This window comes from Orbicella faveolata, unplaced genomic scaffold (assembly GCF_042242905.1).
Source record: "Orbicella faveolata isolate gen_17 unplaced genomic scaffold, um_ofav_v1 contig_25, whole genome shotgun sequence".
Taxonomy (NCBI): Eukaryota; Metazoa; Cnidaria; class Anthozoa; order Scleractinia; family Merulinidae; genus Orbicella; species Orbicella faveolata.
In genome coordinates, this window is record NW_028301553.1 from 17026634 (window position 1) to 17044464 (window position 17831).

At 38.9% G+C, this 17831-nt stretch overlaps 1 protein-coding gene and 1 pseudogene across 1 annotated transcript; both read left to right on the top strand.

Moving 5' to 3' along the window:
• The window catches only part of LOC149109181 (brevican core protein-like), a 36799-nt pseudogene extending 32387 nt beyond the window's left edge, over positions 1 to 4412 (top strand).
• A 2475-nt stretch (positions 4413 to 6887) lies between these two features.
• LOC149109186 (uncharacterized) lies at positions 6888 to 9138 on the top strand. The gene is made up of 3 exons (XM_089294120.1): positions 6888 to 7237; positions 7480 to 7597; positions 8308 to 9138. Exons 1-3 carry the CDS (start codon positions 6905 to 6907, stop codon positions 8862 to 8864), a joined length of 1008 nt encoding a protein of 335 aa, XP_089150246.1. The 5' UTR covers positions 6888 to 6904; the 3' UTR covers positions 8865 to 9138.
• Positions 9139 to 17831: the final 8693 nt, after the last annotated feature.

Sequence of the window (17831 nt, forward strand, 5' to 3'; positions counted from 1 at the left end):
CGATCGCATTAGTGGGATATTTAACCAAATACCGTCAACTGATGAAATCATGCCTGATCTAAACCATAGTAGCATATACAACACGAAAAATAGTCAACAGACTTATACGTTAGAATCTATATTTGAATCATGTGGTACCAGAATACGAGATAACGAACAAAGTAAACAAAGGGAGGAATAAACGCAAACATCGATTTCAAGAAAAAAAACACCCAGTCAAATTGATGTGTACCTTAGTCTTCTTGAAAAGAAGCAACACCAGTCTCTGGCGAAGCCAGACAAAATTAAATTTTTAAATGAACCAAAGCAAACCGAACAAGCAAAACATAAACATGGTGTCAACACCATTTACACCAACATATGTGTGACCTTTGACATGACAGTTGCTGCAGTATAGTCAAACAGCTCTGCTATACTTTAAAAAAAAACAACTCTTCTATAGAACACAGCATGTAAAGCCCTTCCGCAACAATAATGTGAAAAAACGCCACAAATTTTACGAGCCGTATGCGTCATGTGTGCCTGCCTATGATTGTCATCAGATGACATTTCCGGCCACCTGAAGCGCCGCAAGAATTACATTATGAAGATACGTCACAGACATGCTTTGCCGCTCACGCGTCCAGCCGTCTCTTCTCGGGGAGGAACGTAGACCGGACTCGAGAAAGCGGCGGAAATCGAGCCTACAAAAAACTAGCTGGACATATTTAGATACAGCAGACCTTCAGGACTTCATAGTTTCCTAGCTAGCTCCCCTAGCCACACGTTTGCGAGGAACTTGTCAATCTATCGCGACCGAAAAGTAAAACAAAATAATTGCTAGTTTGAGTTTCGCTTGAATTGTAAGCAACGCTTGACGTTTCATCGAGGCCTAATAACTTTATGTCCGTAGATACTGCTCAGTTTTATTCGTGTAAAAATCCAGTAAATTCTCTGTTGTCGTTGAATGAGAGCGCCCGCCGATGCGTGTTTTGTACAGTCAGTAAACATGACAAATTGTACTTCCACCGCACTTTCGTGTGAAAGCGTACATCGAACTCAAACAAAACTCTATAGTTTTTAAATATGTTTAAGATTGATAAATGTGAGAATAAAGCAGAAATAATCAACCAAGTTACGATGACGCTTTCTTTAATCAACTTGGAATAACGATTTCGATTTTGTTGATCGAGTTATCAAAACTCCTTGTCTATTTTCATTTTCGCAGTGTAAAACTTCACTATGCTTATGTTGAAGAAACACACATGATGTTAGTAGCCTTTTTCGCGTTCGTGAAATTTGTTGCAGCATCTCAGCACAAAGGATAACGAAAGAAATCTTTGTCAAGATTTGTTGACAATTGAAAACACCGACTCGGACTTGAAAGTGCACGAGCTGCACTATGCAAATGAGCTAACTGCACGCTTCAAACTTTCCTTTCAAAAACTTTTGCAAACTCAACAAACAAGCAGAAACAATAAGAAACCATCAAAAAAGGTTTTGGTTATGATTAACCATTGTCTGAGAAACTCACAAGTTAACTCGATACCAGAATAGAGCGTTTTCTTGCTATATTCTTAAGTCAGAACAAACGCAAAAACATACGCGTGAGCTTACAACTAGCGTGAGCAGATCTTATTATTCATTCCAAGCGCGAGATTAAAGTCTTGTTTTCGACCCTGAAAAACCCACCTTTTCCGTTAGCTCAGAGCATAAAACTACATATAAGCGCCCTGGTTCGTATTCCCTGCCTTATTCCCTGCCATCGCTGTGAAAAATACGCAAGAGAATCTCTCAACTCTCACTATTTGATCACGCAACGTGACAACATCCACGCGAGAGCCCCCGTCATGTGCGTGAATCCGCGCGGATATATGACGTTAGGATGGCGCAATTTGTTCTAAAAATAGAAAAATTATCCCATAACATAGGTGCGCGCGAATCCCGAGACTTACGGTCTCCGTCCCCGATTATGGCTCCTGGCCGAAAAAAATATGACGCGGGGAGATAATTTGTTATGTAAGAATTGGTATATTTTAGAGGAGAAAAACAGGATCTTGGTACCTCTTAGGGGATCTTAGAGGATCAAAATTTTTGAGAAGCACCCCCGTCCTTCTTATATGGGTGTCCCTCTCCCCTCGAGGTCTACGTCGCCATCTTCACTCACTTTGCAAAACGTCAGATATCGAGATATTTAGTACAGTGGCCGATTGTCACGAATCCACATTTGCCTAATTGTGCGAACCGGACCACCAAACAAAGGCAAGTAATTACTCAACTAACGCCATGACCGTTATTCGGACTGGCCAACAGAACGGCGAAGTCTTGAAATTTTAAAAGAGAGCCAAGTCTGGAAACTTTGTAAGAAAGAAATCTGGACAGCGTAGTGTTATTGACGAAGAAGTCTTTGTGGTTTTTCTGTCTTGCTGCTTACGTTTTGTAAGTAGCCGCGGACGACTGTTGGAACACTCCAAGGAAAATGATGTCACAGTATGTGTTTTATTCAGAGGTATGTGCCATATTAAGTGATAGGAAACGAACGATTCATCTGTAAATCTGGTGGTAACAGACAGGGGCAATTGCCGGTATCCATAAGATTTGCAAGCACACGGGTAAGAAATACAAAGGTTGAATCATCTTGCTTATTCCACAAGTACAACGTTTCGACAGTTGATCATGAAGTTTCGTCAACTGCTCGCGCTTTGTTATCGGCATTACCTGGTCTCAGACCAGGATTTCAAGAAATGCTGCGATGAGACGGTTATTTTTAAAGTAGAGTGTACCTGTTTGCATGAAATGGTTGTGTTCGAATATTTACACCAAACATGATGATGCAACTGTAATCGATTGTTTACTCACACTTCACGTTTCAAAATGTTTTTTTTTTTACTTGAAGTCAAGTTTGGCTGTGGCCATGGGTGTTCCACAAAAGTTAAAACTGCCGATATTGAACGAATAATGTGTGCTACAGTTGTATCCTTCAAAAAGAAACATACAGTAGGCGGAAGGAAAATCAGTTTCGGGCGATATGCGCGTTCCGGTGATCGAAATAAATTTGCATAACATTACAATGTACCAAAAGCAGCGTCTATTTTGATTTAACTGCAAATGTTTGCAAAGTTAATCATTTGGTCAATCTAAAAGGAAAAAAAAAACATTACAAGTATCCTTATTGACGAAAAAGGTTTCCATTCGCTTATTTTTGTTCTTGATGAAGGTAGCTGACCAAGTTCCATGTTGGTTTCAGGAATGACGAATTTACAAAAATGTACCACACGTTTATGTCTCTCAACGGGTTAGTTTTTTCGGGCCGCGAAAGAGACTTTTACATAACATAATATAGAGTATGGGCTTTCAGAAAATTTTAGTTTCGACTTCAAATTCAATGTACCAGTGGGCTTTTGATGGTATTGAAATTAGCTAAGATTAGCCATTTCGCTTATGAGCTTCGATGAAGATACTTGTATCGGCCTAAAATATTTTTAAACTTGGAGGTTTTGCTAATCAAATTAATGCTTTAGAAACAGCAAGACATGCACTATGAGCTACCCAAAGTATATTGATAGATATCATCGCGTTGATCTGTACGAGCGAAAAGAAAATGCACAATTTTCGGCCATTTTTGGCGGCGTCAGGCAGCTAAAATGGCCATTTTCAAACTTTCCTCGATTTCGAAAAAACTGAAGCGCTTCAGGACCTTTGAATGGTATTTTCGAAAATAACTCACCACAGAGGTTATTTGGGCAAAATATGAAGAAATCGAAAATTTCGCGACTGTCATCTCATTCTCGGTATTTACAGGAACTGGCTCTTAAAATCGTTTAAAAATCCAAGCGTTCGCCGACCTACGGTATCATCAGGAAAATTGACGGTGTAAAACTCAAAATCAAAGCTGGCGAAAAAGTCAGCTTTTGCACAGCAACTTTGAAACTGGGAGTGTCAACGCCTAGTACAGTCATTTCCAAATCACATGAAAATTGATCTAGTTCTGAAATATTTCTTTACTGATATGTACTCCATTGTTATATTTAACATGATTAGGTAGTCCGCAAAATTGGGTTAATCGAGGAAATTCATGCTACTACGTCATCGACACTCCGACGCTCAAATTGAGCGACGCTCAAACTACTTGCCAGATTCTGGGAGGAGACCTCACTATCATCAGACCTGAAGATGGGAATAACTTTGTTCTTGAGCTGTTAAAAGACCAAAAAACGGTACAAAAAGAGGGTGCCTGGCTTGGTCTTTAAAACCGTCGGCTGGATCATTATTCTGCACGGGCAAGAAATGAGTCAAACAACCCTTGTGAGAAATGTGCCCAAATATATGCGGATTTTTACAAAGCTGGAAAGTGGAATGACAAGAAATGTACTTTGTCTGCCGCAAACAAGAGTGAAGCCCCAGTTATCCTCTGTCAAAAAGGGCTCATGTGATGGCGAGGCCAGTATTTGGTCCTCATCTGGTAAAAGGGCCGAGGAAGACACATCACTCAGATATTCTCTAATTTAGCTGCGGAATATTTAGTCACCTGACGCGTTTAAACCAATTGCGCGCAAGCGAAAATATTTGATAGATTATAAGTTAAACAAATTGCCGTCAGTTTTTTATGCGTCTGCCCTCTTATTGATGATAAATTGCGTCATAACATTGTCAAAGTTGCTGTGGAACCACGAGCCGCAAGCGAGTGGTTTCACAGTAAGCATTGACAATGTTATGACGAAATTTATTATCAATAAGAGGACAGACGCATAAAAAACTGACGTCAATTTGTTTTTTACAATAACAAGACCCCAAAATGGTCAAAAGCGGGGAATAAATGAAGGGAAAAGACGCCGTAAACTTGCCGTCAACAAAGATAAGTGAATTTTACGCTAAATGACGCAAACGTTGTCGTTAGCTTTTCTCGCTTTTTGATTGGCTACTTACAAAAGTCCATAAAATCTCATTGGTTAAAACGTTGACAGTTTAACAGCTGAAAGTTAAACTTGAAAGCTTGCATGAATTAAAATTTTATCTGTCTGTACTCTTATTGATGATAAAATAAGCCAATCAGCGCGCGAGAAATTAGACAGTTATTGTAAAAAACGTTATTAATTGTTGCAATAAAGTGTAATTTGTGATAATCGGTATTAACATAAATTAATATTTTGCCGACAGGAAACAGAGAACTGGACGCGAGCGTAGTACGCCAAAGCTCGTGGTTTGTGCGTTTGTAAGAAGAGACGGTTGAGAAACTTGTGATATTCTTCGGTCAACCTTGCCACTAGCACTTTCGTATAAGGTTTATTTTATCGTCTAAATAGCGTTATCTGATTTCTCTTTCATTCTCCTTAAACCCCAAAGGTGGTGCCATTGCATTTGGTCAGGGTTGAAATGGTCTCAATTTTTCCTAATAAGAGGATTTTAGGGTCTACGTGTCCAGCTTTGGCGAATGTAGGATGTCATTTTATTTATCTCTTATCCACTTTGATGATAGCTTATTGTCTCAATAGACCTCTTTACCTTGGGCAGTTTGTTTTCCCATTGCAGACCACGTGATGATACTCTTGAGAATTCTTGCTTTCAAATTTTTAAATAGTCGCATGTATATGAATGAAAAATTTTAAGATGAATGAAAGAAAAATTCTCTAGAGAATATCACGTGGTCTACAATGGGAAAACAAACCGCCCAAGCTAAAGAGTTCTATTAAAACAAATCTTAGGCCTGGCTGACCAACGCGCTCATGCCTCAACCTTTGAGTGTGTTTGGTTGTGTAGTGAACGCAAAATAAAAGCTAAGGAACATGTATCAACTGTTGAGGCCGTGTTTTCTTTCACTGGAACTGGGGGTAGGAAAAGGTTGAGATTCCTCATTGCGTTATGTTGGGGCGCGCGTGACAATTTTTTAAGAGTTATCAGGGAGTCATAGGGTGCGTTCCTTTGGGCTGATCTGTATCAGGATCAGTGATCCAAGATCACTCGGATCATGGTGCATCAAAGGAACCGATGAATCCGTGACCAGAGTGGATTCATCGGTTCCTTTGATGCACCATGATCCAAGTGATCTAGGATCACTGATCCTGATCCAGATCACCCCAAAGGAACGCACCCGTAGTCTGTTATTTTCAGCCAAATAAAAGTATCGCGACCACCGCAGTCACCAATTTTGCTGCATGAAATTTGGCATGCAGTCTTGTTTCAGGGCTCTAACTACGAAATGGATGATAAAAAGTTCCACTTGTTTTTACTTTGAAAAATACCGAGAAGGCCGATTTCGAGTGACCTTGGCGGCCAGCCAATGTGGCGGATCGAAGGAGTTCATCTTACTTAAGTGCTGGGTCTACCATCGACTTTTCTCGAAATTTATTGTTACAGATATAAAGAACTTTTGTATTTATCAAGAGAAATCCGAAAAATATTACGGTTTGACCGACCAACGGCCAAGAAATTTGAATGGAATTTTCGTCGCTTTGAATGGTCACAAATTTACCACAAATTAGAAGGCTGATAACTTCAATGTTATCTCTATTGATGTTACTGCTGTGTCTAACCTCGAACAAGTTAAATTTAAAATAGAGATGACATTGATAAGAATATTAACTTACCGAATGGAAAATATGAACACCTGTTAAACTATGGCTGCCGAAGATAACCGACCACCACCGAGCTGATTACACAGACTGAAATCGACCAATCGTTCATGTCGTCTTAGAGAGCCGAGTATTTCGTTTAACCATCAGGGTTCAAATGCGGATTATACACCATCTTGCAAATGTATTTATTTGCACTGCATTACAAAACAAATTATATTAAGAATTTACGCATAAATTTTCTGCTGTCCACCTATCACAATGAACTAATTTTCTCAGTCACATGAAAAAGCGAGTGATTTGACGTATCTCTTTAATATCAAGAATATTATAGTTCGCACTGACTTTACATAGTGATGGGATTTACAAAAGTTTTGATGTTTTTCTTATTACAATCTACCGCTGTTTTCTCCACCGAAGAAAACTCTATATCTCGTTCATCATACTTTGAAATTCGAGAAAATAAGCAGCTTAAGGGTTACGTTGTTAAAAGGTTTGACTCTCCCAGTCTGATATCGTGCAGCCAACAATGTATGAGAAACGCTTGGTGTACTTCTACAAACTACAAAATGTCATCCAAGAAGAACGGCAAAGGAACTTGTGAACTGAACAAGCACGACATCTCTCTCATCAACGAAAACATCAACTTTCATGATGAGCAGGGAGTCACTTACTCCATGATGCTGAAGGTAATTTGTATGAGGTAATTTTGGATTTGATCTAGCCTACCACAAATGACATGTTGTTTGGCCAAACAACTGAATTATATCTTCCTGTTAAATGTTAAATCAGGCCTATGCAATTGAGAAAAGTGAAATACATCTTTAAGCTTGCTATTGAAAGTTTCTCCTCAATGGTTCTTAGGGTTTTCATTTGATATATATTATATTCATATTTCTTTATGCGATGTATTTTTCCTATTATTAATTAGGGGTGTTTGTTCAGGAGCTGCTTAAATGGAGGTTCTTGTTTGCCTGACAAGAAAAAGCAAACGTTTTTATGCTCGTGTCAACCACTTTGGACTGGAGACAGATGTGAAGTTAGATTGGGTAATGCATGCTCTGCCACAGTTTAAATAGCGGTAAAACACCATTTAAAAATAATTACTTTCCTTCTTAATCATGGCCTTCTTGTTTTGACGTATCTTAAGATCAGTCTCTAGCCGATCTTTTGCGTCGGTTGCAAAATATGACAGGCTCTTTGTCAAAAATGTTACATAACTGAAAAGTTGTATAGCAATCGACAGAATGAAAATCAAAATATCAAAGCTGATTTAAAAGTCCGCTTTCGCCTAACTTTGAAAAGCTGCTTTTTGACCTGTTTGTCATTTGTGTTAGGATCAAAACAGACTTTGAGCGGTTTCCCCCGATATCCCTGATATTAAGATAGCTGTGTTCGATTTAGTTATCAGAGGCTGTAAAGCAAGTGACAATCTGTACGCTTTGCTTTGCGTCGTTTTCCTACACCATGGAACCAAGTGTTCGTTGTCGGTTGAGGGACCCGTTTCTCGAAGGTCCCGAAACGTTTTCGCACCCGAAAAGCCATAGCAAAATCTCGAACCTTATGATTACAGAGCTGTGTTATTCACGTATTCCTACTATGATCAGAAGGTCCCTTCATACAAGAAGTTTAAAACATATACACCTTTCTGTTTTTAGATACCGATTAATTGAAAATGGCTTTACGGGCCCGAAAATGTCCGGGCTTTCGAATAGTTCTGAACTGAAATATGCTCCGTTGTTGAATTTAACCCGATTAGATTGTCCGCAATATTGGGTTCTTCACGGAAGTTCTTGTTACCTCGTCATCGACATCCCGACCGCTAACTGGAGCGACGCTCGAACGACTTGCCAAAATCTGGGAGGAGACCTCGCTATCATCAGATCACAAGATGAAAATAATTTCACACTTGATCTGGTAATGAAGCAAAAACAGGTAACATTTTGGGGTGCATGGCTTGGTCTTCACAGAAACCCGTCTGCTGGAGATCAGTTCTACTGGATCGATGATACTCCCCTAGCGGGACAGTTTTCTGCATGGGCAAGCGGGGAACCCAATCAGGTGCAAGAGAAATGTGTCCACATGTATGCGGCCTCAGGCAGAATAGGGAAGTGGAATGCAGTTTTTCTGATGCAGATAAGATTAGAGCCCCAGTTGTTCTTTGTCAGAAAGGATTCACGGGGTCCTGAGGCGACCACTGATGGTCCAGGATTTTACACGGTGGCGGCCACTTTTGTTTTGTACATGGATGTAACAAGTACTCAATCTGTGATACTACTTGACAAGCAGGAGATTATTGGGTTTTATTTTCTGTGAAGATATATTAATTATCAGTCTTCCCTAAGATTAGATTTTTTATACAAGACAGAAGAGCAGCTTAAAAGCTGCTCTTCTGTCTTGTATATATTAACGCAGCCGATGAAGCATCTTTTTTAAACGGACGGCTCTATTGTGCTAAAAGTCGACCACTTTGATCTCGATTTTCCGTATTTTATAATTGCTTATAGATATTTAGCACAGAGGGCCACTAGTTTATCAGTTTATACTGTCATGTGTCACCCTCTCTAAATAAAGTTGATTGATTGATTGATTGATTGATTGATTGATTGATTGAGGTGATGCGGACTTAATAAAATGAAAGAAGACAAGAAAACAAAAACAAAAACAACAAAACAAAACAAAACAAAACAAACAAACAAACAAAAAGACACCGAAAGGCATAATCTTTTCCGGCGTTTGTTTCTTCCGATCAAATCAAATAAATCTGTGTAATCTATCTAAATATATTAAGGGATACGTTGTCAAACGGTTTGATTCTCCCAGTTTGTTATCGTGCGGCCAACAAGGTATGCGAAACGCTTGGTGTACTTCTACAAACTACAAAATGTCATCCAAAAAGGACGGCAAAGGAACTTGTGACCTGAACAAGCACGACATCTTCCTCGTCGACGAAAACGCAGAGTTTCACGATCAGCAAGAAATCTGTTTCTCGATGATGCTTAAGCTAACTAGTTAAAGGTAATTTTAGATTTGAATTAGTCTAGCAATGCATGATGGTATTTTTCTCACCAAACGAACAGACTCTTGTTAGAAGAGATAATAAAAGCCAATCCAATCGAGAAACTGAAGTACTGACCATTGCAAGCTTCCCTCAACTATTTTCACGGATTTCATTAATTTTTTCTGTATTTTACGTAAATTAGTTTTTGTTATTATTCCGGGATGTCTGATCACCAGCTTTTTCAATGGACGGCGGAGGTTCTTGATTGCTTGACAAGGAAAAGCAAACTTTTTTTATACGTTTACCAACCGCTTTGGACTGGAGACAGATGTGAAGCTAGATCGGGTGATGAAATTAATAATGACTTATTTTAATATGAACCATTTTTATTTTACTGTTACTTTAATTAAGTGAAACCGTTAGAGCCTATTTAAGTGTTAGTTTAAGAGCCACTTTTAGTGCCAACTGAAAAGTCATTTTAGATGTCACCGTATAGCGCCACTCTTGATAGGTTAGTTAGGAGTTCTGGCAAAGTCTCAGATGAATGGCTCGATACACTTGAGGGAACAATAGAACTGTCGCAACAGAAACAATGCCCCTAGCCTCAAACAATAACAGCTGCTATTATTGAGAAGCATTTCTCCCAGTAAGTTAAAAACTCTTTTTCTCAAAAACACAGAAACAAATCTCACGCAGGTAAAAACGTTGCAGCTTGAGAGGAGACTGGTAAGAATTTACGGAATACATCTGAAACAACGGCTGTAATGTTTCAACTCCGCACGCCCCTCTTGATTACCGAATGAAATTAGCGAATCATGTCGCACATTTATGAACAATGCAGGCCCGAATAAAGAAACACCACCTTCAGATAAAAGGGATCAACATCTCATTAAAACCTCCAAGTTTCCTACGAGTCCGATCGGTAATGGCGGGTGAAATAGTATTATTATTTTTTCTCTTTCAAACTACGTTCGTTTTCTCTGCCGAAGAAGGTGCTACGTTTTCTCGGTCATCATACTTCGCAACCCACGAAAATAAGCAGCTTAAGGGATACGTTGTCAAACGGTTTGGTTCTCCCAGTTTGTTATCGTGCGGCCAACAATGTATGAGATACGCTTGGTGTACTTCTACAAACTACAAGATGTCATCCATGAAGGACGGCAAAGGAACTTGTGAACTGAACAAGCACGACATTTCCCTCATCAACGAAAAGGCCAACTTTCATGATCAACAGGGAGTTACTTTCTCAATGCTGCTCAAGGTAATTCAGGTTTAAATTCAAACAGTTAAAATGACACTTTATATGTACCTTTATAAATACCTGACTTTGTAAGATCTAGCTATGGTCCAGACGTCTTTGTTATCGGTTGTCTTTATGTTAAATTTTCTCACTTTCACACATTTTCGTGGGTTCGTTCTAGGCGAAAGAACCGGATTTTGTATACCCAGATCCGTTCGCCGGCTTAAATAACACCAAAATGTACACTTATATATTTTTTTGTTATCGGTTAGAGCAGCCCATTTCGTTGAATGATATTTGAAACAGAGTCAGTGATCATATTTTCTTTGCCATAAGTCGAATAAATAAAAAAAATAGGCAAGTGTCTGCCAATCTTGGATAGAACCTGTTTCGTTGTTATCGACCTTCTCTTTGTTATTCTCAGCGCTTTTATTTTGTTAATTTTGTCTGGGATGTTTGAGGTATTTTTCGATTGCATGGAATCTCAGAACGACAATGAGAGACTAAGACTTATGAAAATTATCGCATTCAAATGTAATCGTGATCCCCGTCACCTGTCTAACAAAACAGCAGATCAACCTTACGTTTCCACTGGAATCAATAGTTCATCACACATCCCTGACTAAAACGCTGTGGACACAGATCCAAAAATTATTTCTTTTTTCATTTTTTTGTTTTTTGTTTTTGTTTGTTTGTTTTTTTTTCAAATTACCATACCTTTAGTTTGTGGCAGAAGATATAGTATATTTTCGTTCATTATGCACGAAAAAAAGATAAGAAACTGGGTAGTATTTTAATGTAATAAGTAACCCAAAGCTCGGCGAAGAGAAACTGACTATTAAAATATGTAAATTAGTATAGCAATTGTTACTGAAACATACCGAGCACGCTCGAAGCGACACGCGAAATAAAACTTGTGAAAGTCAACCATCGCTGAAACAGCCAAGGGTTTTTGCAAATACGCGGTTTATAAGGTTTATTAGTTAAATAATTTCGTTTTGGCGAGGAGTTTGCTTTCGCGTTTTATTTCGTGGGCCGTTAAAGGTTTATGAGAATTTAACACAACTTAAATATCATTCACCTGCGCGTCTACTCATCACGTATCATCAATTTTAAAAACTCTGGGGAAATTTAAAAAAAACTCACGTGAACTATAGCTAAGGTGCATATTAACGGCTACAGATTAAAGCTTATAAAATATCACCAACGGCAATACAGAGTGCCTTGATGAGCAGAGTGTTTCAAACGTGCTCGTGAAGGGAAAGAGTAAGTAACTAAGGAAGGAAGGAAATAATGAGTAAACACGAAAGCAAAGCAGGTACTGACTCGAAATATATTAAAATGCCACTGCTACTTTTTCCGAACTCTTTGTTCAAAACCTGGGAAGTCTGTCTTTTCATCAAGAGAAAACTGCTAACAACTCGATGTCACTAGCGACATCGCTCCCAAATGTCTTTTCTTTTCGCGTGAGTTTGTTTAATTTCTGTCATTATCCCTTTCGTACATTAATGTGAAAATAAGGAAAAAAAAGGCACAAAAGTTTTCTGCAATGACAGCAGTTATTAACACTAAAACTCTATATTTTAGGAATATTAATGGCAACTTGCGTTAACGTTGTACTTGACATATTTGCAAAATTAAAATGTCACCGGGCAGTTTAACAATTTTTTTTTCTTTTATAAGGTATTAAATAAGGTAATTTGAAACAACGAAAGAATTAACATTTAAATGTTTGTGTTTTTTTTTTGTCGCCGAGCCACAGACAAGAACCACCATTGAGGCAGCAGTTGATTAAACCTCCCTGAAAATTGACTGTTAAGTAATTATGTAGATTATAGTGTTAAAGTCTGCAAAAAGAGAGAGAGAGTTGAACCACCACCTTGAACATCGCCGGGAATGATGCCATTCAGAAGAGTGGTATATGGAGAGGATACAAGCGTATCTCCATCGAGGAATCAGATTCTGAGTGATCTGAAAGCGGTTTTAACGTTTTAACTTTATTTGAAAAAGCACTGACTTTATATTTTCAAAGTTGAAAGTTTGTTGGCAGGCATGGTTGTCAATGTCCTGGTATCTTGGTGCAAAAATAATTTTCCTATGACTGATTACTCAAGAGCGCATTCAGAAATTCAGTAATTTTCCCCTCTATTTCATTAACAAGTAGTCGCAACGGGTCCTTGTAAAATTAAGGATTGATATCACTTGTGTTTTCACAAGTTGCTGATATTAATCCTTAATTTTACTCAGCCCCATGCGATTACATATACGAAGAAGACGTAGACTCCAGTACTCTTTTCTCACAGCTTAAGCGACACCCTGTGAAACGGTTTGATTCTCCCAGTTTGTTATCGTGTGGCCAACAATGTATGAGAGACGCCTGGTGTACCTCTACAAACTACAAGATTTCATCTAAGAAGAACGGCAAAGGAACTTGTGAACTGAACAAGCATGGCATCTCCCTCATCAATGAAAACATCAACTTTCATAATCAGCGGGGAGTTACTTTCTCTCTGCTGTTCAAGGTTAAGCAGTCTAAATGTCACTTTGTAGATATCTGACTTTTTAAGAGTTAGCTTTAGTTTGTCCGGGTGCCATTCTGTACTATTAATGGTGGTACTATTGGCTGCCCTATTATATATGCTGTATACAACGACACAGGTTAAATGAAAGGATTCATTTTACATTACTGGGTCATCAACTTAAGAGCTTTTGCCTGAGAGACCGGGGCAGACTTGGAAATGAAGGTTGACCGATTTCGCTTAAAATTTGTACACAAAGTCGTTATGTGGACTTATGTAATATGCCCAAGTTTCAGCTTCAACGACCATTTTTTAGCCGAGTTCTGGATATCAGCCCCTCTGGGGTCCCCAGAGGCTGATTTTCAGTGTAATTTTGGCCACTTTTCAATCTCTTTTTTTGCAACGTACAATTAATTTCAGACAAACCCAAAACCATATTTCTAATGCCCTATCCTTAGGCTTCTATGGGTGAAAACATTAGCTCACGGGAATTTTTTGATAGCCTGTGGCTGTTATCACAACTTGGTCCTATTTGAAGCATACGGGAAGCAACCGGAAATGGCCTGTTTTTCAGATCGCATAATTTCCATGCCCATGTTTTACACCGTAAAGTCTTAGTATCGCTGCAAAGTTCAGCTCTTGGTTTAGTAATATCAAGGAAAAAAATACTAAGGTTGAGGCTTTTTCACTAGGAAACACTTTAAGAGAAATTACCTACTACGCACTTCTTGTCAAAGTCTAAATTCCTTCTTAGGAGGGATTTTTAGACACCAGCCGCACAATTAACAACCAATCAATTATCCCAAAGTAAATTATTTAAAGAAAATATATATTTCAAAACCATCAACTGGAAATTAATTTTCCTACTGACGGATTTGAAACTAAATTTGTACCCTGGGCCCAGGTGACTGGAAGGTGAGGGGGGAACTTCATACGTTGATAACAAGAAAAGTAATCAAAATACAATGAAACAAGCTGTTTACTGAGTTTATAAGTTAGGTGGGAAAAGCTGAGCAAAAAATACACACCAAAAGCCTTATTTATGGGATTCTGCCTTGTTTCCATGACAACTTTGCTTTGTCAGGCATAATTACTCTAAGTTTGAGTTTTCTAATCTAATTCTCTGTTTTTTATTGACGTTTTCAAGTTTCTTGGGACAAACATAGTTTTTTGCACCTTTTCATTCCTGTAGTACCCTTTCTCTTCTCTTTTAAGTTTGCTATAATTGGCAAAAACGATATTTTGACTTCATGGAATAGTCATGAGTTCGGACTAGTGGATTCAATACGACGGATGTTTTGGAATTTATGAGATTCTGATGTCACGTGCCTTCATAGGTGACTATTCACTATTATTAGAATTTTAAGCCGTGAGTTTTTTTCTCCTTCCCCCTGCCAGAAGATCACAAATACCTCGTGTGACTAGTGGCGCTGAAATTTCGAACTTAAGTGTGACACACCCAGAGGTGCTTTCCTTCAAGCTTCGATCTTTGCTCCCCTTTGGTATCGATTCTAAATACGAATACCATCGTTACGATAGAGACTGTAAATAAGTAAACCTCGTAATACAATAGAGGGCCCGGAGATCACATTTTTTTCGCATGACACGCGAAGCGTCATCCTCTGTTATTTAATATTGGGCATGTGAAACTACTTAATTCATCTCCAAGCCCTTTCGACTCTTCAAGTGAAACAACATCCAATATGGCGTCGAAAATGTTAGCAATTGAATTGTGTGTGGGTAGACAATTTAAGTTAGAGATATTTTGTTCAAATGTGTGGGCAGATGATGATGGAACAACGGTCCTTGAACCAGTGGAACGAATTAAGACATTAAAGCGTGTAAAAAAAACTCTTTGAACGTGCAAAATAAATTTATGTCTGATGAACATGCATGCAGTCACTCTACCCTAGGATACTTATGGCATGCAATAGGTATTACAATGCCGAGCTCCTCAAATATGCTATCTGAAACGTTAGCGGTAACCTTTTTCGGTTTCTTCAATTTCTGCTTTCTCCTTGATGGAAAAAAGGGTGTTGATATGGCGCGATTTGGTCACGCAAACAGGTGAATTTTCTACGGTGACGTGGGCAAATCACAATCTTCTTCAATTCATACTTTAACTTTCATTCAGGGAAGTTGTCAACTCTGTGAGACGCGGCCAGTTTATTACCACCAGTGCCCACTCTAATTTGACCAGTAGGTGGGTAACATCTCGATCTAACCACGCTAATGGGAGAGTCACAGCAGGCTCTGATGTCTTGTTGTCTCATGCCCCGCAAAAAGACACCGTAGACACATGTTTTTAGTTTTGCAGGGGACTAAATTGTAATAGCCAGACTTTTACTCCTCCGCCTTTCAAGCACACTCAAATGAAACAAATTTACTTACAGACTGAATAGATTTAATAAGTTTAATTAATTGATCGCAGATAGTTTCTTTTCTTGTAAATAAACAATCCAGCCAGCAAGATATGCAAGTGCTGGCCATATATTCATTTCCCGGTTGCATTTTATCAATTTACGACAGACTAAGTAAGCATGTAGCATAGTAACGCATTCGGATTCTATACAAAAGCAACTGCCTAGCGCATAGCACGGTCGCTGCCTAATGGTTAGCGGGCTGGACTCCGGATCGAGCGTTGCTGGTTACTAGGGCGTTGCCATGTCGTCTTGAGAAAAGGCAATTTTCGTTCACAATGCCTCTCTCCACCCAGATGTATAAGTGGGAGCCGGTGATTATCATCCTGTCCAGGGAAGAAGAGAAATAATCAGTTTAAGCTCCAGCAGGTATGAGGCACTTGACCTTGTGACGACTTACCATATCACCTACAGTAAGCATACTGGTCGTCCTGGGCATTATCACTTATTATGGAAATCAGAGTTAAGGGCCAGCAATTCTACAGCTAGGGGTGCCATTAGCAGTAGTCTTTGAAGGAAAATCCACTCCTCCTTTGTCCTATCTTTGGATATATGCAGTACGCCGATTTAGTCTGGATCTGTGCTGACTGAAAACGCAACAAATGGAAAATCTTGATAGAGATAGGGAAAGTGTGTCAATGAGTAATTTTCTGGCAATTTGGTCAGACATTCAGCAACTTGGGGGCGGGGGGGGGGGGGGAACAGACAGACCATCTTGGACGTCCTCAATTTATAATACCAAGGCCGTTTGCACTGGGGGACTGGGTATGAATAAATATTCTGTAACATATTCATTCATACTTCAGGTTCTCATGCAAGTTATATACCTAATCATTCTCTGCAGTATCAAGGAGACGAATCTAGACGAGAAAAAAGTGAATTCCAAGGCAATCATAGCTAGCAAACTACAGATAAGTTGGCGTGTCATGACCTCGCCACGTACGGTATGAATCAACCTGCATTTTCATTACTCGCAACAATACACTCATGACCAATTTATCGCTGGGGCTAAGGTTTTTAATGCTGCTTCACTTTTAAGGGATTATAAGAAAGGGGTATGCCTGTAAACCTGAAGCCAGGTAAGTGTTTATAGTAAGCGAATTTATCCAGACACTTTGCATATAGACTTGGAATAGTGAGACTGCATTTTGTATTAGACAATTAGCTCTAATTATATTCGAAATTTACCGTTGTGATTGCGTTTAGAGTGACTGATAAGTTGTTTCTCTTCAGAAAAGGAGTCCCAGACAGGTGGGTTATACTGGTTATGGTACGAAATGGGACCACAAAGCTTCGCGGCTTATACCTGATTTAATTAGCGCTTCATAGTACTCGGGGCCACAGACTTGTTTCGTTGAACGAGTTGAATGTTAAAGATAAACTTAATATTGCAGTTTGGACCAAAAAAGATGTAAAGGTGCATTGTGATTAGCCGGCGAGAGATGGACTGTTAGGTATATGTACATATTTTTTTCCACAGCGACTCGAACATTATCCGTAATTTTCAAGACTTCTTCCACAAAATTTATAACCGTTGCTGGACCAAAATCTGATCGGTCCGAAAGAAAAATCACATGAAAATTTCTGATCAACGGTAACTCTTTTTGGTTACAATTAACTTCAGAGTCTCTAATTCATGACTTAGTAGAAAAAAAGGTATTAATCGAAATTAAATGGCTGATTTTTACAGACACGCTTTGTTGAAACTTTAACCGGAAGTGGCCTGGTTAGTCATCTTCTCGTAAGTTTTTTCTTAGTAAAAAGGCCTCAACCTTAGTATTTTTTTCTTGATATTACTAAGCTAAGAGCTGAACTTTGCAGGGATACTAAGACTTCAGGATATAAAACATGGGCATGGAAACTATGCGGTCTTAAAAAAGGCCATTTCCGGTTGCTTCCCATATGCTTCAAATAGGACCAAGTTGTGATAACAGCCACAGGCTACCGAAAAATTCCCACGAGCTAATGTTTCTACCCATAGAAGCCTAAGAATAAGGCATTGCAAACATGGTTTTGTTTTTGTCTGAAATTAATTGTACGTTGCTAAAAGAGAGATTGAAAAGTGGCCAGAATTGCACTGAAAATCAGCCTCTGGGGACCCCT